The sequence below is a fragment of the Tamandua tetradactyla genome, chromosome 6 (genome assembly GCF_023851605.1).
Source record: "Tamandua tetradactyla isolate mTamTet1 chromosome 6, mTamTet1.pri, whole genome shotgun sequence".
Classification (NCBI taxonomy): Eukaryota; Metazoa; Chordata; class Mammalia; order Pilosa; family Myrmecophagidae; genus Tamandua; species Tamandua tetradactyla.
This window is the reverse complement of record NC_135332.1, coordinates 96671993-96698616: the sequence shown is the minus strand read 5'-3', so window position 1 is coordinate 96698616 and position 26624 is coordinate 96671993. Positions and strand designations below refer to the sequence as shown.

At 41.0% G+C, this 26624-nt stretch overlaps 1 protein-coding gene across 1 annotated transcript; it reads left to right on the top strand.

Moving 5' to 3' along the window:
• The first annotated feature begins 50 nt into the window (after window positions 1-50).
• On the top strand, window positions 51-26624 carry OPRK1 (opioid receptor kappa 1). Its single transcript, XM_077163196.1, has 3 exons — window positions 51-307; window positions 17738-18090; window positions 25408-26624. Exons 1-3 carry the CDS (start codon window positions 51-53, stop codon window positions 25938-25940), a joined length of 1143 nt encoding a protein of 380 aa, XP_077019311.1. The 3' UTR covers window positions 25941-26624.

Genomic DNA, 26624 nt, shown 5'->3' with positions numbered 1-26624 from the left:
CCAGTCCCGCAGGGTCCGCCCTCCTCGCCCTCTAGTCGCAGCCGCCACCCATGGAGTCTCCGGTGCAGATCTTCCGCGGGGTCCCGGGCCCCTCCTGCGCCCCGAGCGCCTGCCTGCTCCCCAACAGCAGCAGCTGGTTTCCCGGCTGGGCCGAGCCAGAAGGCAACGGAAGCGCCGGCGCCGAAGACGCGCCGCCGGAGCCCGCGCACATCTCCCCGGCCATCCCGGTCATCATCACCGCCGTCTACTCCGTGGTGTTCGTCGTGGGTTTGGTGGGCAACTCGCTGGTCATGTTCGTGATCATCCGGTGAGCTCGGGGTCCCGGCGCGGTGGGGGCCGGCCCGGGCGCGGAGGGCTGTGGGGCAGCCCGCCAGGTAGTAAGGGCTCCTCCAGGTGCAGGGTTCCCGGGCCATTCCAAGAGGGTGGCCTCTTAGAAGAGGTGAACGATTTCCTTGGGGAGATTTTCGGTGGGTGGCTTCAAAGTTCGCACAGAGGAAACCGAGCAGCCAGAGGCGTCTGGTGGGGGGTGGGGAGTCTCTGGAGGCCCATGGCCTCGCCGAAAAACTCGGAATGGGCAGGGAAAGGTACCAGGTGTGAGGCATCAAGGTGAATTTTAGGGTCTCTTGAAAATGATACAAATTCATTTGCATGGACTTTTGCCTGGTTGCCTGTGCCATTTTGGCATACTTTCTTTCTTTTTCTTTTTCTTTTTTTTGCCCTTTGCAAATATTTCATAAGATAAATTTCAGGCCCACTGAATGCACCGAAAGCAGGTTAGAATTTCCTGTGACTCATCAAATTGATGTAAAGGCTTATGAACCCTACTGTTTAGGGTTGTTGATTCTGATTAGTACTGAAATGCCGTCTTGTTTGTTTAGAATACCAGTGACTTTTATAACTAAGCCATTGCATGCTTTTTCTCTTAAAATATTGACTGTGGAGGTTTACAAAAATTTCTTGGATTTTATTTTTTTACCCCATGAGAAATTGAAGCTTGCGTTGTTCTTTTGTGGAATTTTATTGCTGCCAGGTTCCAATAATGAATCTCTCTAGATGTATCCACATACATGATAATTTTCTGCTTACTAAGGTTCTGATTTTAGACACTATCAAAAAAAAAAAAAAGTAAAGGGAAGAATTCTTAATTTTGGTGAGGCATATGTATGTCAATTTTGGGAGATATAATGCTTTAGAAATGCACCCAATGAGAATGAAGAAGCTGCTTTGAGAAGTTCCTGTGAAATAAGGAAAAGATGTCCCTGTTTAGGGCACTGAGAGGATGAAGAGCTTATTTTCTTAGTCTGACTCTAATTTTAAAACAGCCCGTTGATTTATTGTGAAATTTAAGAGCTGTTCCTGCAGAAGCATCAATCTTTCTCCTGGGAAATCATCATCACAAAAATACCCATTTATCTTTTTTCTTTTTAATTGGAAATATCAGTTTGTCCCCCCTCTATGTTCTGAAATTTAAAACCATAATTTTAGCCTTCAAGTGCACATTTTAAAAGCTCGTTTTCACCTACAATTAGTGTTTGTAGCTTGGTATTCTTGGTTTTCATAATTATCACATATTACAAGAATTTGGTCAGTGGTAAGTGAAGGCTGCAGAAGGGGGAACATTTAAAGAGCAAATCATTTGTCCAAGTTAATATTAATCTCAGGGTTGATCTTCATTAGAGAGATTATAGAAAACCAGAAGACAATGAAAGATATCCATAATTACAGTTATTATAATATCTTTGGTACAGAGGCCTTGTAAAACAAAAAGTGTTACACAAAAGAGGATGCTGGGAAGAAAACAACTCTCTTCACCCTCGTCTCATATTTGGGTGCTTGTTTTTGGGTGAACATCAGAAGTCTTAAGTTCGTGAATAGTTCTTAGTTGCTCTACAACTTTTTATATGGCCTTGCAGACTAATGGAAGTAAGAATTTTCAAATATATTTGGGAGACATACATGTGAGGGGAAAAGGACTCACATGTATATGTGGACTTTTCCTTTTACCATAGGACTTTTTATGGTAAATAGAGATACATATATGCGCATATATGTACATAAATCCAAATATATCCAGAATCATATTTTGCTAGATGAGACTAAGTTCAGCTAAAACTACAAAATAAGTTAGATAAAATAATGGTCATAAGAATATCCTCCATCTTCCTATCCCACTCATGTATTTAGAGATTAAGTTTGATAACAAATGTAAGGAAAGAGTTATACATTATCCTGGAATACCAACCTACTGAGATGGCAGTTCATTTAAACCCATAGCTAAAAAGGTTAGGTTGTAGTTGGAATGCATTAGGATTGATAGATGGTTAATAAATTGAAACATAAAATTTCAAAAAAGATGTTGAAGGATTTGCATTTATTTAGCTCTGGAGAAGAAAGAACTGGAGATTCAAGGGAAAATAGGGTGGGGAGGGCTGTGGTATGGCCATCAAAACTGAGAGGAGAGTGAGGGGCATGGGATTCGAACTCAGCTTCATTGAGGGCTGGGTAGCATTTTCTGAGAAGCTAGGGGATCATTTTAGAGAAAGATTCTATCTTAAAATGCTATACATGAGAAAGGGTCTTAGCTTAGTTCAGTTTTCTAGAAAATCATTTTATAAGGTGAAGGTCTGGGATGCCAGAACAGATCTGGGGAGAAAGAAAGAGCTGTGGGAAAAGCTGGTACTGTTTTTAAGTCTGCCTTTCAAATGGATCTTCCTGTTTCACATGATTGGAAGGCTACTGGGTGTGTCCTGGAGAGATTTAAGGGTTCAAGGGTTCTCATCATTTAAGGTGGACCAACTGTCATAATTCTCTAATAATATAGGGGCACATGGATGTTTCACTGTGAACATTTTAAGATTTTAACTACTCCAGCCACTTCTATTTCCAGGCTTTGATTTTTATGGCCCCTGGGTGAGAAACTCTTCTTAGCCCTTGAGTCAAGTCCTTGACTTCTTTTACCATCTTTGGTATACCCATGGGTGTATTCCACTAAGGACCCCAATCTCACAGTTTTGAAGTCCATCGTGTGTCATTTCCACTCCACACCAAACCCATACTCACCTGCCATTTTAAAGATCCATCTCTCGCTCTTACCATAACTTCCCATCATACAGCTCTCTCTCTCCTATTACCAAAAATGATGTAAATGTAATGAGCATCTAATGTGTACCAGGCATTTCAAGCTAACAATTTCATGTGAATTATTTAACTGTCACATTGAAAGGTATATAATCATCAAGCCCATTTAACAGGTGAGAAGACTAAGACTAAGAGAAAGACTCAATAAAACAAGGCCATACTTTGCTAACTTGTGAGGCCAGAATGATTCCAGTAGCCTGATCCCAGATCTTGTGCTTTTATCCGCTATGATATTCCATTTTCACCCACACTAAATCTTCAGACTTGCAGATCTTGTTCCCTGGATGTCCTCCATTTTCTCCAAGACTATCTTGTTTTTTCGTACCCATCCTGAACTCCATAAGCCATCACTACAGGCTCTCTCCCAATAATACCCTCAACTCCCCTACCTTCTTGTTCTTTTGCCATTCTTTTCCACCAAAACCTTAACCTTAGATCAAGCCAGCAATCAACCTTCCTTGTTCCTATAGCCAGCGTCATGATTGCTGCTGTATAAAGTCATTTTTTATCTACTGTCAAGGCAACGTTAACATCTTCAAGTATATTGGATCACAATTTTGCCTAGGAGTTTTTTTGTGTCCTTCCCTGTCTTAGTTTCCCAGTTGTTAAAACAAATACCATACAGTGGGTTGCCTTAAACAATGGGAATTTATTGGCTCATGGTTTTGAGGGTAGGAGGAGTTCAAAATTAAGGCATCAGCAAGTTGATGTTTTCTCACCAAAAAATGTGAGCAACCCCCTTTCTCACTGGCTGCCAGCAATCCTTGTACCTTGACTTTTCTGTCACATGACAATGAATGCACATGGTGATGCCTCTTCCTTTTTCCTCTAGGTCCTGTTTCTACAGGCTTCTTCCTGTGGCTTTCTCTCTCTGTGTTTGCATTTCATTCTGTTATTAAGGACTCCAGTAATCTGGATTAAACCCAACCTGATTCAGGTGGGTCACACATTAACTAAAATAACACCTTTAAGAATCCTATTTACATTGAGTCCATACCCACTGGAATGCTCACCAAGCCAAGACCATGTCCAGTTGGGATGTACAGTTCAATCCACCACACTCCCCTATTTCCAAGAAAGAACCAAATCTTACTCCAATTTCCCATTAAAAAACTAATTCATACCTTTTCTGATTCCCAAATCCTCTGCCTGACCAAATTCCCCTCAGGTTCAGCAAACGGCCCTACCTAGTTATGCACTGAAATACTAGAGTCTGACTGCTGGGTGTCTCCCTCTTCTGACATAAGCACATGTCCCTCACTCTGTTCCTCTCAGTGGAAGAAAGTCTTCATTATGTCCACACAAATTCCTGATCCCATGTTTGAATCTCATTGCCTCCTGCTTTCCCAAGGTCTGTCTTATGTCAGGTTTTCCTTTTCTCTCTCTTTACTTCATTTGCAATCTCCTCCCCTCCCCTTACTTGACTTTGCATATGAACCTACTCATGCATCTAGCACCTTACAAGCATCACCAAGTCAATTTTGGAACTCTCCATGGTTCTGATTTCCTTTAGTGAATATTCTTTCAGTTTCCTTTCATTCATAGGGAAGCTTCCTGAAGACATGATAAATCTTTGTCATTCCTTATCGTCCATTCATTCCTCATCCCAGGGTACTTGGGTTCCTTCCATTAATGCTCCTTTTACCAAAGTCCTACCATGGATTCTTCAGAGGCTCATTTCAGGCCTCCATTTCTTCTAATAGAGAATTAGAAGGATTCAGCATGCCCAGCCAACCTCCAGTCCCTAATCTTTCTGACAGCAATCTTCTATAATTCCTCCCATTTAGCTCTGTGCTTCCCTTCCATCTCTTTATGGATTCATCTTCCTCTGATGTCTCTTAAAAAATCAGGTCAGATTCTTCAGAGGTTTCTCAGCTTGCTGTTGTCCTCACTCTGCATACATTGCTGGGGTTCCAGCCGTGTAATAGACCGGTACGAGATTATATATTTATATGTGTGTGTGTGTGTGTGTGTGTGTGTGTGTGTGTTATTGCAAGGAATTGGCTTATACAATTGTGCCAGCAAATGATGCAAGTCTCATACTGTTGAGCAGGGCATCAGGAAGGCCAACTGGAGCTGCTGTCCTGCTGTCCACAGGCAGAATTGCTTCTTCTTCAGAGAAGGAGCTCTGCTTCTGCAGCCTTTCAACTGATTGGACCCCAGATCTACCCAGAGTATTTAGGTAAATCTTCTCCACTGAAATCCACTGATTATGGACTTTAATCACATCCACAAAACACCTCATAGCAGCCCCTAGATTAGTATTTAAATTACTGGGACTGTAGCCTAATAAAGTTGAGACACATCAAACCAACCATCATACTGGCTTTCAATGGTTCTGTTCATTCTTGTGGCTGTGACTCTCACATAGATTCTGATGAAACCTAAATATGTAACTCTAGAAAGGGGGGAATTGTGGGGAGATGGTAGCATAGAAGCTGCTGGAATCAGTCCCTCCACCAGAACAACCATTAAACAGGTGGGAATTGCCTGAATCAACTATTTTGAACCTCCAGAGTCCGGTAGAATGATGTATGGCATCCAGGGAATAGTGGGAAGAAGAAGCTGGTAAATTATGGCAAAATGACAACCAGTGTGGTGGTTACCTCCACCCAGCCCCCACCCTCATGCCACGCAGCATTGGTGGTGTCCAGCACCTGGTGTAACTTGCTGGGGCCAGAAAGGAATGTAAAATTCACTTCCCAAGATCTGGGTTGGACATAGGCCAATCACTGATTGCAGCTTTTGATTAGTGGCTTTGGATGACTGGGGGTCTGTCCAGCCTGTGCAGAACAAAGGTGGTGAGGGAGACTTAGAACATTTCCTTAGAGCTGCAGAGGACAAGTGGGGAGCTGCCTTGGTTGGTTATGGATCAAATCAAGAAAGCAAAACTTTGAGGAGCTTTAGGGGAAGCTCTTGGTGCTCTTCCTGGTCCCACCCTCATCCCCTTCCCGGGGCAGTTTGGAGTTGGCTGCTCTTCCGTCTGTGGGCCCCTGGCCTTGTTTTGGCTGAGGAAGACTCACTTGAGAAAGTCCTCTCTGTTGTGCCCCTCCTTACACAGAGAAAGCAGTGTGAGAAACAGTTGAGTCAGGCAGCCCGGGGCAAAGGTTTACCTGCTTTAAGTCACACCCAGGAGAGGGAGAAGGTCTGTTTTCTGGGGATTTAATGGTGCATTCAAGTTCCTGTAAACAGGGGAACTCCTAAGGCTACTAGCAAGCACAAGCCCAGAACAAGATGCAGGCAGGGAAAAGACTGGGAGAACCCTGCGCTTTGCACTCGCCTTGGGCTGACCTTCATGAGAGGAGGGCTAAACTCCATCGGAGAGCACCAGGCAATGCAAAAACAGTGTGCAAAGACTGTGAAGGGTAGTTTTTGTTTAAGTTTGCTTGGTTTTCTTAGCTCCTAACACTCAAGAAGATCTCTGTCAAATCACCAGCTGGTTAGAAACTCGAGAAACAGACATCGCAGGGAATAAATCGCAAAGTTAACATTGTAAAATATTAAAATGTACGGTGTGCAACAAAAGATTGCAAGACAAACTAGGAAACAGGAAATGATGGCCCAGCCAAAGGAAGAAGATAAAAATCCAGAAAATATCAACAAAGAACACCAAACGGAAGGCATACCAAAGACTTTTAAAAAATGATCTGCAGTATGCTCCAGGAGATGAAGGAAAAAAACAGGGAAAGAACTAAAGGATATCAGGAAAACAATGAATAAGTAATATGAGAATCTTGATAAAAAGAGAAAATTTTAAAAGGAACCAAACAGAACTACTGGAGTTGAAGACCACAGTAACTGAAATGAAATCATCACAGGACAGGTCTCAATAGCTGATTGGAGCTTGCAGAAGAAAGAATCAGTGAATTGATTGAAATGGGGCAAACTAAGGAGCAGAGAGAAAAAAGAACTGTAAAAAATGAAAGTAGCCTTAGAGACCTGTGGGACACCATCAAGTGTACCAATATATGCTTATGGGGGTACCAGAAGAGAAGAAAGGGAAGAAAGGGCCAAAGGAATGTTCAAAGAAATAATGACAGAAAACGAGATCTGTGTCTCTGGCCCAGGCACCTGTATTGGCTGCAGACTCTGTTGGGCTTCCCTCTACTGGGTGGCTCTATGGAATTGCTTTCCAACCACTTAAGCGTTCTAGAGAATCTGCCCATCACCTTTCTGTTTTCCTTAAGAGAATATTCTCCTTAAGCTTTGATTTCCAGGGTAATGATATGTATATTCTCTTTCATTTAATTTAAAGAAAATATTTACTCTTATAAAGGTATATTTCTTTGAAAATTACTTGTAAGGGTACAAAATGGAAGAATTGATTAGGAAAGAAATACTAAGATCAGAAAATTATTTGGTCCTTTGTCTTTGAACTTTTAAGTTTTGCCTTTTCCTTGTGAGTTTTCATTAGTTCTTTGTTACTACAATGAAGGCCTCTAATAATTTATCTCCTGTTGACTTTAGATCTTCACCTTAAGAGAAGAGTTTTGCTTCCCTAGAGTTCAGGCTAGGAGTGTTGAAATTTCTCTTAAGGGGGACTTCATAAGGGGCATAGAAGAAAACCAGACCACAGCAATAATATGTAATTGGTTACATTTCCTGAACTCAAATTTCTTACCCAAAGGCAATCAACCCAAACTTGTTGAGTGAACGGATACTTCCTCATGAAGGTATGTTCCTTCTTGTTCATGAAAAGAAGGAGAGCCTTTCTTTTCCAAACCGTTGAACAGAAGTTTTCATCATACCCTCATGAGATGCGGTACAGGATGACTTGCTAAGTCCATCCCTAAGCCAGTTGCAGCTGTATGGTTGAAATGGTCACAGTCCTACAAAATGTGTGACTGTCTCTGAATTGGAGAAGCCTGGGAAGGAATTCGTGACTCAACCATGGGGTCTGCTCCAGTGCTTGCCACTGTCCATCCTGTGCTTCCCACTTCTTCCTTGGACTGTCTGCGGTCAGTGTCACAGGTGTATGTGCTCCCACACAGCTTCCCTTAGGACTACAACACCACAAAGGTATCACCTGGCGCTTGGATCATGAGCCCTTTGTTGCACCCCATCTAACACTGGTGTTATCATGGACTTTGATTAAAATGACATGTTCTAATTTATCCTGAATCCTCTCTTAGAATCAATATGAAATGCTTCCTTTGATGCAAACTTAGAGTCTGCTTTCATTTCTCATAATAGTTTCTACATCTCTGACAAGCTCTTGAAAGAGAATTGGTTTCATTGCAATTCCTTATCTGGATTAGCTAAATGGCATTATTTCCTTCCCTGTGGGATATGTCTTTGCAGATGAAGTCCAACGCCTCATGGAACTGCTTCACAGACCAGAGACTAAACCATTGCACACAAAACAAAAAACAAAAAGATAAAAAAAAAGTGTGGTGATCAGATGTAGGGCTCTTCAATTCTAATGTGCCCCAGGCAAAATTGTATCCTTTGAAATCACTTCTTTTTTTTTTTTTTTAAAGAGAGAGGGAGGAAGGGAAGGAAAGAAGGATGGAAGAAAGGGAAACATCTTTAAACATTTTCTTGTTTTATTGTATTTTGTTTGTTTGTTTTTTTTTTTACATGGGCTGGGGCCGGGAATCGAACCGAGGTCCTCCGGCATGGCAGGCAAGCACTTTGCCCGCTGAGCCACCGCGGCCCGCCCCTGAAATCACTTCTTGATGGTGTTTGCCTTTACAGTTTTTCTTGGTGCCTGTTGCAGTTTGCTGCAGGTGAAGTTTATTCCTCACTGAGAGCAAACAGCCCCTCTCCATTAATCACCCAGCCTCATTTCTCCAGCATTGCTCTCTTGGTGTGAACTGTGCAGTTGGCATCTCCTTTGTTCCCAATTTAACTTTTGGATACGCTCAGTTGCTGTTGCCCTAGGAGACCATGTGCTCAGCTAAAAGCCTACAAATTTATAGCTACCCTTTCTAAGGGGGGGGGGGGGTTGTCCAGGGTTTCAGTGGTGGAAGGAATCCAGGCTTAGAACTTTATTAACAAAATATATTTCAGAATAGCATTTATGTATTCCTTAATAGCAAAATCAGCCAGCAGTTGTTTTTTTTTTATTTGAAGGCTGGGATGGTTTATATGTTTGAAAGGAAAACTTACGTAAGAAAGATAGATTTTAGGAATGGAGATACTATTGTAGAAGGCTTTTTAAAAAACACCTACCCTCCTCATTAGCCAAGCAAGTCTGAATTTAAATGGAATAAGAGAAAAATATTTTTTAAAAATAGGACGAGTTGTGAGTTTCCCAAGGAATTGGTCTGAAGTTGGGCACAGAAGATCACCAGACTTCTGAGAATTCTTAGAAATTAGCTACAATAGGAACTATTTTCTGAGTTCCTGTTTTGTGTTAACTCATTTAACTTCACAGCCACCCGATGAGCTAAGGATTGTTGTAGCTTGTTCACAGATGAAGGAATAAAACTACAGGGGTTTAAGTGACTAAATGTACAAAATTGTAAATGAGCAGCCCAATATCTGCATCCAAAATTTTAACTCTCCAGCCTCACTAAGCTCTCTCTCTCTTACTGTTGCCTCCTGCTGCATGCAAGGGTTGCTTTGTCTCATAGAGGACAGAGCAGAAGGGGCCATCAGCTGGGCGTCTCTGCTCGCCCACACCATGGCTTAACTCTAGCCAGGTCAAGATTATGGATAGAAAACTGAAAAATAAATTTCAAATATCCCTGAACTTATAGGACACAAAACTGCTGGTTGTTTGAGGTTTTCTGTTTTCAATGAGATGCTGATATGCATCATTCATGGAGTGTGTGCAGCTTAGTGCCCCAGAACCAAGTTGTTGTGCAAGTTGGGGTGTTGCTACCCAGCTTGTACCTACAGAAGGGGGGAAATACACTGCTTAGGCCTCCCCCTTCTGCCTTCCCGCCCTAAGCATGGACACCGGGGAAATTCTGGACACCTGCTGTCTGGCCAGCGCATTGTTTCCCACATGCTAACTGCAGTCCAGACATTTACCTGCCATGAACTCAGGGAAATGCTCCAGCGCCTGCTTTCTTTAAAGCTTTTGCTCTTTGCATATGTGAGAGTAATTCTGGAGTCCTGAGAGGGCACGATGCCCTTTGGAATAGACTTTTTCAGAATAATACAGATTAAAGGAATTTCAAAGTCAGATCATTTGAGAAACAATGACTGGATTTCCTTTCTCTTTTAAAGTTAAGCAATGACTGCACTTACTAATGAGCCATAATTTCAATAGTAAATAATCCCATACGATATTTAGCAAATTGATTTCCTTGTGATGAGCCAAAGGTTTCTGGAGAATTTAATTTACTCTATTTTCAAAGATTTCTTCTGAGAATTCACATCACTACAACCATCAACACTTCTGACCAATGTGAACATGAGATCAAGAATGCTACACACCTGGAAAATGTGTCCAAGAGAATAAGTAAATCATGCTTGATGGCAAAACAGTGAAAACAGCACTAAAACTCTTCTCCCTTATTATGCTTTTCATCCACTGTGTGTGAAAGATTTCTGTTTGCTCCAGCATGGCAGATCATTGCTCATAGAGAATTAGGTATTCTGGAGAGTCCCGGGACACTTGGGGTGCTGTAAGAGAAGCAGCAGCAGTTTGCTTGGGTCATCACACTTTGATCACACACACATGTTTCTCACACCACAGAGGTATGCTGAGATGCATTCAATTCTTCAGGTATCTGCTAGGTAAGAGGAGTTCATTTGGACAAATGGTCCCTGGGTTCTTTTTCCTTTTCATCCCATGGAGCCATATATCAGCAGCTGTTCAGAAGGCCTGGACTATACTCACTATCTCAGTAGTTTGTGTTTTTAGACAAGTCCTTTATCTCAGTTTCTTCAACTCCAAAATGGGTACTGACAGGCTTGCTCTGCCCATAGAAGAATTCCCACTATGTACATGGCAGTGTGTGTGCACAGTGGGTGCCATGCTAGCAGCACATAATATTCAGTGCTGCAACGCTTTTGAAACCCTCTGATGCCTGTCTCACCAGGTCCGATATTTGCTTTATGCATACCTGGCCACACTGAGCAGAAGGTTTCTCATTCTTTAGCCAAAGGAGGTGGCAGAATTCAAACACTCACACCCATCATTTCTCCAATAAAAGAGCTGACTCCTCAAGAGACTTTGGCATAAGGCAGCCCTGAGTTCCTTGACTCAATTACATCTGGACTCTGAGAAATGCTGAGACATCTCTGAGGCTGCTGCTGCTTCTGGAAAGGTGGGGAAATCAAGCCCTTCAGGGTTGATTAGGGCTGTGGAAGCTGTGGAAAGTAATGGTGATAAAGAGGCAGCGGCGATGACAATGACGGCTGGCATTTCTTGAGTAATGACTAAGCCCTGCCAAGTCCTGTGCTAAGTAATTCTACCCTTGTCTCATGGAATCATTGTGACAACTTTGTCAGATAATACAAAATGCCAAAAGCAGTGTCTTGACATGAGTCCTCAACAAATGCTTGCAACGATTTTTTTCTTCTCCTGGTGTTCAGTCAAGGCCCTCTGGGTCCTGACCTCCCTTTCCCCAGACCCACCTCCCGTGACTCCCCAGGCCTCTGAAGCATTAGCTCCGGTTTCCTTACATTCCCTGAAGAAGGCATTAATGAGCCAGCAAGCCTCCCTGTCTTCCCAAATCCTTCTTGAAGCTTAAGAACCTGCTCAGGTTCTCTCTTCTTCCAAATGTTTCTGATCGCTTCAGTACACACTGGGCTTTTCTTTCTGTCAATAATTCTGTTTTGAGTGGTTTAAATGATCTTCAAGGGCAGGGGCTGTGTGTTGAACTTTTTAAAAGCCATCCAGTCATCATATTGCTGGGCAAGGAATGAGCACTTAGAAACTTGTGGAAATAATAAAGGAATGAGGAGGACAGTGACAGTAGCATGCATGCGTACTGTCGAAAAAGGAGAGGGTGTATGTACCTCAAACATGGAAGGCCACTGTAGGGAAACAAAGAAAACCAAAAATGTGTTTATGCTTTATGGTATGCGGTGATTCGACATCTGGGTTGTGGATTAATTATGCTGTTATCCTGAAGCTGAAGAGGCGCTCCTGATTAGAGAAGCACCGTGTAAATTAACACATGGACCGTGTACTGCACTAGCAAAGGGTGTGCATAGTCCAAGGGTGACCTCTTCTCCTGCGTATTGGCTGGCCAGGCAAATGGAGAGATGACGGAGCTGAGGGTGCGTGGATACACCCAATGAGTGCCCCCTCCAGGCTTCCATTTCTCACATGGCAAGTGCCTTGTTGCTTTCCCAGAAACCTGCCAGGTGACATTTGTCACTGTCACCTTAGCACACAGTTTTGCTTCCCTGTCCGTTATACAGACTTATTGATGCAGCCAGCTGAGAAGACCATGTCCAGGCCCAGTGAAGAGCCCTGAACCAGAGTGGGCTCTCGTCACAGTGTCCTGGGGAAGGGAGCAGAGTGGAGCAGACACCTCTGCTGCCCCCAACACCAGACATGAAACAACACGTCCCCCGCAGTTTCATAGCTGACTCCCTCTTCCCAGCCCTCCACACACCCCCTCTGCCACCCCCGGAGGCACACAGCACGCCTGTTGGAGTCTCCAGGTTTGTAACATGACAGGTTGGTGAGGACGGCTCACAGACTTTGCTCTTTTGGGGGCCCATATGCTCGTGGAGTGTGTGTGCTAAAAAGCACCACAGTCCCTTACAGCCCCACCTCCAGCGTCTCCACCCAGGCCCCAAAATTCTCACCCAGATGGCTGCCATTTCACTTGAAATACTTGTGAATTCTCATAAAGTGGTGTGGGTAAAATGGAAAATGATTTCACGTCCTGTCATAATAAGAGAGCTTTCTGCCTTTGATCACCAGTGGACACATGGTAAATGGAAAGCCTGCTAACACTTTATTTTTGCTAAATATGAGCCCCAAAGCTCAATGAGGCTGGTTTTGAAGGTCAGGGTCTTGATTTGTAATTTCATGCTCCCCAGAATCCAGGGCAGTGTAAGAGACTGACAATGATTTATTTATTAACTCACAGTGTATTCATTACTTTTAATTATACTTATTTAGTTCAATGCTGTATATTTATAAGTATATATTGTCTAGATCTCTGGAAAAGGGGAGATTGCTGTGCCAGCCCTACCAGGTCCTCTCTTGAGGCTCTTGATTCTAGTTTCTGTTCCTGAATCATTAAAAACTCCCCTTGACATCCCAGAGCTTCACTTTCTTTACCTGTATTTGGAAAAGTGCATAAACCACCTGAGTAAACTTGAAGGGCAGTTGTTGTGAGACCCAGTTAAGATTCACTGAACTCAAAATATTGAAATTTGTAAACTGGAAAGCGCTGGGGTAATGTGATAGCACCGGAACTGGAATCTAGCTGCCTTGGGTCTGAATTCCTGCTGTGCCTTTTAGAACTACATCACTTTGAGAAATTTACCTAACTCCTGTGATTCCTGGTTGCCTTGTCCATAAAATAGGAACAGATAGTATCTATCTCAGTAAGAATTGAATGAGATAAAACAAGTGGAATGTACAGCAGTGTGCCTGATACAGAGAGCTTTCTGAAACAAACGCTTATCCCAATTATCACCTTTAGTAGAGACCATCTCATAATAGGGGATTGGTGCCGTGGCCTTGGACAGTTCATGGAAGCCAGGGTCCCCCTGGTGGGAGACCATGTTTTGTTCCTTGGCAGGTGTCTCTGACCCCCCGGGGATGGGTACAGTAGTAGCTCCCAGGATTGCTGCTCAGAGTTTGTTCCTCCAAGAGCAGGGACACTTGATGTTATGTTAGAGAAGATGTTTGGTTGTGGCTGCTTGCCTGCCTTGTTCTGAAATCTGATGACTGGATTTTAATTCTTTATAATTGCAAATTTTATGCAGTTTCATACATCTATTTTGTTATAGATTTTTTTTTTTTTGGCATGGGCAGGCACTGGGAATCGAACCCAGGTCTCTGGCATGACAGGCAAGAGCTCGGCTGCGTGCCACCGTTCCACCACCCTAAAGATATTTTTTACAGTAGACAGCAAGTGGTCACTCCATATTTTATGATTAATAAACTTAAAGATTCCTGTTATAGTTTATAGTAATTTGTGTATCATGCCACCCAGGTGTTTTTTCTTTTCAATATTTTTATTGACAAATCTTCCTACACATACATTCCATACAAGGTGTACAGTCAGAGACTCACAGTATCACATGGTTGTGTGTTCATCACCATGATAACTTTTTTAAAACATTTGCATCACTTCAGAAAAAGAAATAAGAAGCCCTCTCTCTCATTGACCACTAGTATTTCCAACCATCCAATTTATTTTACCCTTTATCCCCCCATTATTTATTTATTTTTATCTATATTTTTTTACTCATCGGTCCATACCCTGTGTAAAAGGAGCATCAGACACAAGGTTTTCACAATCACACAGTTATATTGTAAAAGTTATATCTTTATGCAATTGTCTTCAAGAATCAAGGCTACTGGAACACAGCTCAGCAGTTTGAGCTACTTCCCTCTGGCCACTCCAACACACCATAAACTCAAAAGGCCACCCAGGTTTTTCCAGCATTCATTGTTACTCTTTCATTTGGAGCTAAAAGACTGTAAACTTTAAATAGAAAGTCCCTGGGGTAACTGTTGATGTTCACCCATATGGGAGGGTGGGAAATGAAACCAGTTAGAGTGTGGACGTTGGGCCAGGTGCATTTCATAAGTTACCTTAGTAATTTCTATTGAGAAATTACAGTTGGAGAAACTGAAGCTCACAGTGGTTAGTGACCTCTCTGAGTCCACCTGTTAGTTGGAGGGAGCAGTAATAACTAGAACACAGCTCTAACTTCATAAGGCAAAGAAGGTCTAATTTTACAAGGAAAGGCAGAATGTCAGGGTCACAAAATGCAAGAGTAGAAGTTAAAGATCTTAACTTCCAGAATCTTTGCTAGTATCAGGAATTTTATAGGAGAAAGTTAGAAGAGAAGGAACAGGTCAGCTTGTAAGACATTTTTCAAACTTCAAACCATATTTTTAAGAAGATGATATTTGAACGGATAGCATTTTAGTCTTCCTCATGAGACACACCAAGTTTTTCTCATTAAGTATCTTTGATCTGTTCCCTGGGCCCTTATAAAGCTTTTGCTCTGAGCACTTGACCATACCTATTTAATCCGTTTGTAAACTTAAGGATCACTTGGAAATATTTGTGCAAAAATGTAAAGACGAAGCACATTTTTAACATAGACCCCTTCACTCTCCAGATTGAAGCACTGTCTAGTTGACTGAGCATTAAGATGGAAGCGACTGATACTGACCCTAGCTAGTACCAGCCTTTACCCTGTCTGTCTATCTAACCAGGACAAATCCATCCCCATAAGGAGGAAGGGAGGTTGAGGGTGCAGTGGGAGTCTGTGCCCACTACCACGCCAGGCTACTTGCTGTCCTTCCCTTCCTTACAGCGAGGTAGGCTTCTATCCTCAACAAAGCCATCCTGGCCATATAGGGCAGCTCAGACCCTAGACTGCCTGTCTCGCCGTGAATTACCCTGTTGTCCCCAAGGATGGCAGCGGCTGTTCTATCACTGAATTTTCAAAGAAATTTCTCTTGTGGAAATATATGTATCGTGAGCCCCAGATTCACCAAATACCATTGGTATTGACATTATAGCAAAAGCTGAAGTGGTTTTCTGTACGACAGCTCCTTACAAATGACCTTTAATAAAACTCATCACCTACTGCTGGAGAAACCTGACTCCTGGAAGGTTCACGGGCACTGGATGAATTAACTGTTGTGATAATGTTTACAAATCTGAGTCATGGAGAAAGTACTTAACTTGTGGGGTTTCCCGACATGCCTTAGTCAGTCGCTTGGCCTCAGAAAACCTGCTGGTATCGTTTACAGCATTCGCTGGTTGGGAGATGTCTGAGGAAGCATTTTCTTAGCAAAACCACCATTTTAATGCTGTTCCAGTTTAAAATGGGACTTGTTCTAAATTTCGTGTTACAATGGAAAGAGTGATTTGGGCTTGAAGCAAATCTTCTGACCTCGGTTGAAAGAGGAAACAAATTACTTGCTTTAAAAATCTCTGAAAACCTATGACCTCCAGATGGGTCACCGGTCCAGATAAGTCCTGAAACCTAGAGGGCCCAGCCTCTCCTGAACATCAGATAGTTCCATCTCCCTACCCCATATTAGTGACAGACCCTTCCAATTTGAAAAATTTAGGATGGCCATAGCCCAAACATCCCTAAAGAGAGGGATGGAAAGGTCAAAGGTGATGGTGGAGTTATACAGTGAAGATAGGATGCTGCATCATTAAATTGATATCTCTTTTAGTCTCTAGTATCTTAGAGCATCTAGAAGTAAAAACCTAAAATTATGGAATTGCAACCCATGTCAAATTCTGAAATATGTTCTACAAATAATTGTGGTGCTACACTTTGAAATGTATTGTATTTTCTGTATATGTTATTTTTCACAAAAAAAAGAAGGAAAAAAGTTGATTGTGATAATAAAAATATTTAAACCTTCTAGGCTCCTATAATCTGGAGCAGCTAGAAGGGAAAATCTGAGAGGATTGTATGGTAGCCCATGACAAACTCTGGGATCTGCCCTGTAACTATTTGTTGAAAAATACTTTGAAAACTATTACTTTTTTATTTCTTTGCTCTGTATATACGTTATACTATACAATAAAAAACTTTTAGAAAATCTCTCAAGATTGGAGTAAGAAAAACAATGTCAGAATTATTTCTTACACAGGGCAAGAATATGTTTATTGCTATGAAAAGGGTGAGAAGAACCAGCCTGCTTTATTTATATATATATACATTTAAAATTACAAGGACATAAGGGGTATACTGGTAAGCAGCAGTCATCAAACCTAACTGTGTTTTAGCAATTGCAGTTGTAAGTATTTAAAAATTGAAAACCATTTTGCATTTACAAAAGGCATTAGAATTGCAATTATTGATTTTTCCAAATAACTCTGAGGAGAAGTTAAGTATTTTTTTTTCTTTGTTTTATAGAGGTAAAATAAAAAAAAAAAAAAAACTTAAAAACAAATTAAAACATTTCTAAAATGCTTAAAGCCAGGCAACTCTGGGTAAGATTAAAATGAATTATCAGTCACCAAATAAATGCCTATATTATATGCAGGTCTGTTGAAAGTATCTAAATGTATATTTGTCTATATATAGATAGATGTCTATTGTTTATCTTTTTATTCTTTAAGTGTCTTTTGATAAATTTAGTAGGTTGAAATGCTAGTGATCAATGAAAGGGAGAGGTAAGGGGTATGGTATGTATGAATTTTTTTTCTGTTTTCTTTTTATTTCTTTTTCTGAATTGATGCAGATGTTCTAAGAAATGATCATGATGATGAATACACAACTATGTGATAAAAAAAAATGTCTCTTGAGTAAGGTACTGAATGAAATTGGGGATTTTAGCCTACTTTTCTCACTAACCCCAATGTCTAGAATAGTCTGTTTATATAGTAGTCACTTGATCAATATGTGAGGAACTAATGACTGAAAAACCACAATCCGTAGTATAAAGATGGCCACAGATCCCTTCGCTTCATGTATTTGACTATGAAGATGGAGGGAAACGATGTTGTTTCTTGTCTTTTAGATACACAAAGATGAAGACAGCAACCAACATTTACATATTTAACCTGGCCTTGGCGGATGCATTGGTTACTACAACGATGCCCTTCCAGAGCACCGTCTATCTGATGAATTCTTGGCCCTTTGGGGATGTGCTGTGCAAAATAGTCATTTCCATTGACTACTATAACATGTTCACCAGCATCTTCACCTTGACCATGATGAGCGTGGACCGGTACATCGCCGTGTGCCACCCCGTTAAGGCGCTGGACTTCCGCACGCCCCTGAAGGCAAAGATCATCAATATCTGTATTTGGCTCCTTTCGTCGTCGGTTGGCATATCTGCCATCGTCCTTGGAGGTACCAAGGTCAGGGAAGGTAAGAGCCTTCATTTTCATCCCATCTCTAACTTTTAATTAATTAAACACACTTAAGTTTGCAGTAAGTAGGACACATCTAGGAGAACAGCCAGAGTCAATGGAAAGATAATGCCTACACTCATAAAATAGAAGTAATAGAAGAATTTGTATTCCTTTCCCGCCTCTCAACACAGATACCCGACCTATCTCCTACTCCTGAAGTGTTCCTCAAAGGCGGGAGGGACATAGATTTTAAAATACATCTGCTTGCTGCCTTTGTTTCTACCTAAAAGGATGCCTAAATCGTTAAAGACACATGCTGGCTCTTTTTTCCCTTTCTCTTTAGAGGTTAATCTCCATATGACTATATTAGCAACTTCATTTGGTTATAGGCTATTCAAAATTTGGTTCACAATGGATAGTAGTTAGAGATGTACAAAACTGTTAAAATTTGCACACGTTAGTTCTTTTCCTAAGCAAACAGGATAATCAGTGTTTTCCCTATAACTCCAGGGCCATGGTTTGCACCTTGGCTGCCTGCTGGAATTACCTGGGAACCTTAAAAAAAATCCTGCTGCCTGAGACCAAGCCTCAGAAAATCTGATTTAATTGGCCTGGGGGACAGTCTATAGATCGAGATTTTGTAAGCTCTCCCCACGTGACCCTGACATGCAGCTAAGGTGAAGGCCACTGTTCTAGCAGTTTTGCTTTATCAGTAAAAGATAAGCCTGGGAAAATACAGTGAATCTTAATGGAAATTTGTTGGAAAGAGGAGAGCAGAGCAATCACCTTGGACTTTTTTACTACTCTAGCCATTGTCCAAATGCTCCTTTTACTAGGAAGGTTTGTGATACCCAAGTTGTGATACCCAGTTGAGACAATTAAATACATACAGTAAGAACTTTCAAGGTCATAGTGAAAGGACAGACACTAAATTCCTAGCTTATCTGGCATGGTACAAAGTTTTTAATGAAGCATAATATTTTTCCTCTGAAGCCATAGAATGAATTCCCAGCATAGCCACAGCAGGTGTTAAGCTATAATGGCTGGTAATTTTCAAGAAAATGCCCAGCTTTCTCTATCAGATAAGGATTTTAAGTATGATTTATCATGCATAGGATGTTTCTTCCTGCTTACAATAAACAGAAATAAAATTGTAAGGGACTGTGCTGAGGCTAAAGTGTTTGGGCATAAAAATTTCTATCCAAGAGAGGCTATATATCAGTGGGGGTGGGGAGGACTGGGCTAAATAATAAAAGAAACAGGATGATTTTTCCCAGAGAAAACAAAGAATTCAATTTCGTATTCCATGTTATGCTTGTAGACTTAACCACTACATACCTCTAATCATTGTCAAAGGCTGGCATCCTAGGAGAAATGGGTATCAGTAAGGATTTTGAAAGAAGAAATGAAGACGGATGAAGTTTTTCCAGGAAGGAGCTCTAGATGATTTTGTGTAGATGCACTGGAAGAAAAGATCCACTGGTGTCAGCAGAAACTTAATTTGTACAGGAAAAAGAGGAGAAAAATTCAATAGTCTTGGAGGCGGTCTCCTGTCTTCCCTTGTGTTTTTATTTTCTAAAGCAGATTTTGTTGAGATAATGAAAGATTGTATTTGGACTGTCTAATATGTTCATTTTGAAATGCTGCATCACACTGCATGCTCAGACCCTTGGCTGGCCAACAGAAGTATTTTAGATGCTCTCTTCTCAACAAATGGGAGCTGAATGTTCATGGCAAAGGCTTGCTAAAAGGCATCAGACCCTTGTATTAGCCAGGTTTCTCTAGGGGAAACAGAACCAACAGCATATATATATATATAATGTAAATATTATGAAAATTTTTAATAGGAATTGGTTCATACAATTGTGGGACTTGACACATTGAATTCTGTGGGCTTGGACCTACAGAATTCAAAGAAGATTTTTTGAAGAAATCCCCAGCAGAAGCTTTCTGTCTGAAGTAGGGATGGAAATTATCCCTTCTGAATGCTGAAATCATCACTTCTTCTTTTAAGGCCATTAACTGACGGGATGAGACTTCTCTCATTATTAAAGGCAGTCTCCTCTGTTGATTGTAGATGTAATCTGCCATAGATGCAATGAACTTACTGATGATTTTAGTCCATGAAATATACCTTCACAGTAATAATCAGGCCAGTGCTTGCTGACCAAATAACTAAATGGCATCACCTGGCCAAGTTGACACATGAACTTAACCTTCACCAGATATCCATTGTGTTAGGACACAGTCACCTAGACAAAAACTGTCTCAGCTATGCTTCTGAGTTTAATGTTTCTTTTTGACTATGAGCTTAGACTCTGGAATCACACTGCCTGGGTTTGAAGCCTCATTTCACCATTTATAGGCAATATCACTTTGGAGAAATTATTCAGCCCTTTGTACCTCAATTTTCTTACCTACAGAATAGCATAATGATAGTACCTACCTCCTAGGGTGTTTTGTGGATCTAATGAGTCAATGTATTTAAAGCCTGTAAAGCAACGCCTGGTATCTAGCAAACACTCCATAATGTTATCTATTATCATCATCCAACATAATGACTTTAGCCTGTCCTGCTTTATTACTTATGTTTTATCAGCATCTGTGGGGTATCCATTCAATACTGGGAGCTGCTGTATGCACCCAAATTTTTCCTTTTAGAAGCATAATATGTTGAATATAATATTTTACATATTAAGTGGGTATTTATTTGGAAAATTTGTGGTTTGCTTATTGCTGTTATAGTAGCTAAGAATTACTATAATAGTGTTTTAGCCAAGGTTCTCCAGAGAAACAGAATTGATATGATATGGATACACACACACACACACACACAAAACCACATACATATGTATTTAATATGTAAATTGCCTCATGTGATCGTGGAAATTAACAAGTTCAAATTCTATGGGCAGTCCACAAACTGAAACTTGATTTGATAAGGTGACGTTGAATTGCCCAGAAAATACCACAAGTTGGGAATTCTAGTGAAGGTGATAACAGATTCCCCAGGTGAAACTAGCTGTTTGAAGTAGAAATAGAAATTCTTACTGACTTGAAATCTTCGGTTTCCCCTTTAAGGACTTCAGCTGCCTGGATGAGGAAATTCTTCTTATTGCTGAAGCTTTGTTGACTGTAGATGCAATCAGTCATAGATGCAGTCAAGTGACTAATGATTTAATCCATCTATGAAATACCATCACAGTTGCAATCAGGCCAGGCTTGACCAAACAACTGGACACCTTGACCTAGCCAAGTTGACACATGAAATTAACCTTCAAAAATAGCCACAAGTAGGAGTAGAATGATTCGTTACAAAAAGAACATGCTCAAGGAAAGTTTTCATTTAGATATTAGAACTAATTACCCAATTAATTAAGCAAGTAGACCTAATTAATTAGGTTTTTAATTATGAGAACCCTGAGACATTGGAAAATGTACCAAAGGAAGCCACAACCTTCTAATAGTAATATAAAAAGCAAAGAAAGGCTACATTTTGAACTGAGGCAGTCAAATAGATCACCTGACATGAAGATGCAACTTTTCCTGAAATAGAACATTTAATAAAATGTCTTAGATTATTGCCTTAGCACACTCATTCTGCGCTAGTGGTGTGAAGTGTGCCTCATTGATGTTTCTTGAGGATATTTCTAACTCCTTAGCTGAATGTTTTCCAAAATCTTGGAGAAGTAGCTGTTGTTAATTGTTTCATCCCTCCAATAAAACACTGATCATGCTTCTACTACATGTAAGATGATTATTGGAGAGGAAACTGACCCTTAGAATTCAAAGATTTGTCCAAAGCCCTGGCAATGCCTTTTGCTCAGCTTAGTGGGTGATTCTTCTGCAGTCAGTCCATATATTCAAGAATTTGGTATCTGCATGCCATTCATCTGTTCATTAATTTAGTAATCTATTCAGTTTATGCACCATGTGTTCTGAGTGCTGCTCTAAGTCCCGGGGATTTAAAGTCAAAAAGCAGACCAGGTCCCTACCCTAAAGGAGTTTACATTCTAATTGGGGAGAAAAATATTAGGCAAGGTAACAAAATAGACTAATTACAGATTGAATAACTTCCATTTGGGAAATAAACAGGGTGAGTATAATAGAGTATAATGTGCAGGGGAGAGGACTGCTTTAATAGCACAGCCTCTATCTAAATGTCTCTGACCATCCACAAGATAGTGACAATGTAAGAACACACAAAAGTTAAGCAGAAAAAAATAAGTTCCCGGCATTCAAGGAACTATGTTCTACCAGATTCAATAGACAAATCAAAACCCAGACTAGGATATTTATACTAAACTCAGATTTTCATAACATACCACCTATCAAAAGTTCTTTAAAGGTGAACGTCTTCCTATGATCATTGGTGGAAACTTTAAAACATGATTTTTAGTTGTAATTATTCCCATATACACCAAAGCAAAGATAGATTTTTGTTGGTTTCTAGTAACTATTTGCATTGTAATAATACTTTAGACAAAGACTTTTTAGAGTATCAGAAATTTCAGGTTACTCTGGGAGCTTTCGTTTACTACTCAAATGTTTGAGCTGGTATTAAATCAGTGAATTGAATGCCAGAAAGATAATCATTTCAATTAATTGCCCAAAACAATTATTTTTATTTTAAAGTTTGACTAACTGAAATTCTAATAAGATATATTTTGTTTTACTAAGGGATATTTAACTAAAATCACATTAGAATATTTTAGGAAACTTTCTGCATACAAGTGTTTCACTACTTTTTAAAAAAATATTATTCTTGTGCTATTTTTTTAAAGACACATTTATTCACTTCATGATCAGACTATTACATTTAGCAATCAACAGATGGGTGCAAAAAGAAAAATCTACATTAAACCCTTTGTTGGAATGCTTTACACTTTCCACAGAATAGAAACTAAACTAACCTGTTATGCAATTAGTCGCAAATACAATCCTTGTGTTTTTCTGCCCATACACGTAAATATTGTCTAAAACATGTCATCTTTAGCAGGGCCTGCCACCCCTGGGCTTGGTTGAGTTCACAAGTCTGTTATACCCTGTAATTCCCTGTCACTTCTCTGGCTCTCCTTCTGCTAAACTTTGTTTCCTAGAAGCAATTAAAACCTTCTGCCACTGCCATAGCTACTGCTGCTGCTGGAACCATCATAGCCACCTTGGTTTCGTGGTTTGGAAGAGTTTTGGCCACCATAAGAGCCAGAGCTTCAACCTTCAAAGTTTCTTCCTTTCATGGGTCCAAATTTAAAGACTGATTGTTGTAATGACCAAAATCACTGTAGCATCTGCCACTTCCAAAATTGCTTCCATCATTACCAAATCATTATAACCATCCCCACTGCTACCATATGCACCACCACCTCAGCTGCCACCAAAGCCATCATGACCACTGAAGTTTCCTCCACGGCCAGTTTTCATTCCCACCAAAACCACCTCCATGGCCACCACCGATATTTCCAGAACCACTTTGACCTCTTTGGGTGAAGCATTGAGCATCTGTTGCTTAGACAGGGCTTTCCTTACTTCACAGTTGTGACCATTCACAGTGTGGTATTTCTGAGTGACAGTCTTTATATCCACAGAGTCGTGGTCACCAAAGGTTCCAAAAGCAAAGCCTCTCTTCTTGCAAATACCTTGGTCAGTCATCATTTCAGTCACATCAATTTTCAAAACCATTTGCTCAAAAGAATCTCTTAGGTGATGCTCTTTGGTGCTTTCTTTAATGCCACCAACAAAGATCTTTTTCATAGTTAAGTGGGCACCTGGTCTTTGGGAGTCTTCTCTTGAGACAGCCCTCTTTGGTTCCACAACTCTTCCATCTGCCTTATGTGGACCTGCATTCATGGCTGCATCCACCTGCTCCACATTGGTGAGGGTGACAACCCAAAGCCTCTGTTCTACTTGGTATTTGGATCTCTCATTGCCCCACAGTCTATAAGTGTTCCCCATTGACCAGAACGGCTCCGCAGACTCTCATCAGTTGTTTCGAGGCTTAACCCTCTGATGAAGACCTTCCACAGCTAAACAGGCTCCTTAGGAGGCTCTGACTTAGAAGTGATGGCAGTGGGAGGAAAGACTTCAACAGTGCTTCCCCAGCAGCATCTGTGGGAAGAAAGTCTTGTGTTGTTTTTGAAGCAGACTTTCCAATCTCAGAAGAAAATGCTTTTTTCATTACAAAAATTATATACATAGTGTTGCATGTGATTACTTCATCTATGAGGAAGGATCCAGGGAAAGATCCTGAGCCATGTGGTAGCTGATGGCACAGAGGCCAGATAACAAGTGTGGGTTAGCTGATGCTCAGGGAAAGAGGAACTTGGTGAATGGGCCCCCCATGACCATATGTTAAAATAAATTGATCCTGGATTTCTGCCCTCCCTCATATCAAGGGCACTCCAAAGGGAATACTGTCCAGAAAAGAGAAGCAGAGCAAATAAAGCAATTTGCTAAGTAATCATATAAAATGTTTGGATTTTTAGGGTTACTTGGCTGATGTTGGTCAAAGTGAAAACATGTGCCTTATTTATTCAAAAGTCCCTTGATGTTAATGATGACTTTTCTTTTCCTTCCCTTGCCTTCCCTCTCTCTTTTTCTTCTCCTTCTCCTCCTCTTCTTCCTCCTTCTTCTTCCTTTTCTCTTTTTTCCTTTTCCCGTTCCTCCTCTTCTCCTTCTCCTCCTTGGCCTTCTCTTCCTTCTCATCCATCTCTTTCTTCTCCAACAGTTTTACTTATGTTTCAGTGATGCCCTTAATTACAACAAGGACTGCTGGTTCCATACCTGGCACATTTAGATAAATTTCATATCATTTTTCTTGACTTATGCAATGATTTCTTATAATTTTTTTTTATCAGTTGGTTTATGTTGGATTGAATGGTTAACTAGGAAATATTCATTATTAATGCAGATAGGCTCTAGTTTTTATTGCCAGGGCCTTATGAGAACTACTAATAAATGCAAATACAAATAAGATCCCTTGCTATGAACGAACAGTTGAGCTCTCTTGAAAGTCATTAATGTCAAACCAATTTTGGCCACTCATTAATTAATATTGCCAGCTAACCTTACTTCCTCATTGACTCTGTAGTATCGTATGTGTTTCCAGTAAACAGTGACTTTTTAGCGTCATTGTTCTGTACACAAAGATCAGATGGTTAATACAACATGGTATTCATTTCTAATTTGGTGATCTCCAGGTAATATCATGTCATGGGAATTGGGCGTTAACAACCCAAAGTGTCAGAATTCATAATTAAAATATTTTGTAGCCATGGGACTAATCATAACCGATCCTGAGTGTGTGTTTTCCTTGGTTTTTGGCCACCCCCTCCAGACGTGGACATCATCGAGTGCTCCTTGCAGTTCCCCGATGACAACTACTCCTGGTGGGACCTCTTCCTGAAGATCTGCGTCTTTGTCTTTGCCTTTGTGATCCCCGTTCTCATCATCATCGTCTGCTATACCCTGATGATCCTGCGCCTGAAGAGCGTGCGGCTGCTCTCGGGCTCCCGAGAGAAGGACCGGAACCTCCGTCGGATCACCAGGCTGGTCCTGGTCGTGGTGGCGGTCTTTATCATCTGCTGGACCCCCATTCACATTTTCATCCTGGTGGAGGCGCTAGGGAGCACCTCCCACAGCACCGCGGCCCTTTCCAGCTACTACTTCTGCATCGCCTTGGGCTACACGAACAGCAGCCTGAACCCCATCCTCTACGCCTTTCTTGACGAAAACTTCAAGCGGTGTTTCAGGGACTTCTGCTTTCCAGTGAAGATGAGGATGGAGAGGCAGAGCACCAGTAGGGTCAGAAATACAGTGCAGGATCCTGCTTATATGCGGGATGTCGATGGGATAAATAAACCAGTATGACTAGTCGTGGAGATGACTTCCTGTAGTTCTCCAGGAAGAGAAGAATTCAACGATCTAGGGTTAACTCAGATCACAACCGCAGTCTGAGATGGGGAGAGAGTATTTCTAATAAACTCTGAAAACTCTCCTAGTCTGAAGTCCTAAGGCGTAGGCTGCTTTAGTAGACCCAGGTTAGTAGATTCACCAAGTCCAGAGGGATTGAGTATAAAAGATCCCAAAGATCTGATTGAGTACAAGGGAGGACAACTCTCCTGGGCAGAGAAGTAAAGTGAACTCCTACTCCCTTTGATGAACAAAGAAACAAGCCTTTCCTTCCAGTTACCTAGATTTAATTCAGCTCCCAATTCTGTGGCCTTCATATGCAAAGCAGTTTCAAAAGCTCTGTTTGGCAAAAGGGGAGAAATTTTTTTAAAACACTGGTCTCAAAGCTTTTGGGCATCCAATCCAGAGGCTTAATGTTGACAGAAACAACCTTCAAATGAAGGACAACCCAATCAGGGCCTTTGCCCAGCTTTCCGTAAGTTCTGTGGACATGCATTTCATGGGGCCATGTGGTGATTATTCCAGTTTAGGTATGACTAACACCAGAGGTGTTTGATGTTCCAGTAGAGACTTTATCTTGGTGTCCATGAAACTGTTAAAACATGCAAAAGGTGGTTTCTAACAGTTTAATTTCTTGATAAC

What these genes read in the sequence shown, in the direction of transcription:
- OPRK1 (XM_077163196.1), top strand. Translation starts at nt 51, where the DNA reads ATGGAGTCTCCGGTGCAGATCTTCCGCGGGGTCCCGGGCCCCTCCTGC. An exon ending in GTCATGTTCGTGATCATCCG is followed by an intron (nt 308 to 17,737) that starts GTGAGCTCGGGG and finishes CTTGTCTTTTAG; the next exon opens with ATACACAAAGATGAAGACAG. An exon ending in AGGTACCAAGGTCAGGGAAG is followed by an intron (nt 18,091 to 25,407) that starts GTAAGAGCCTTC and finishes CACCCCCTCCAG; the next exon opens with ACGTGGACATCATCGAGTGC.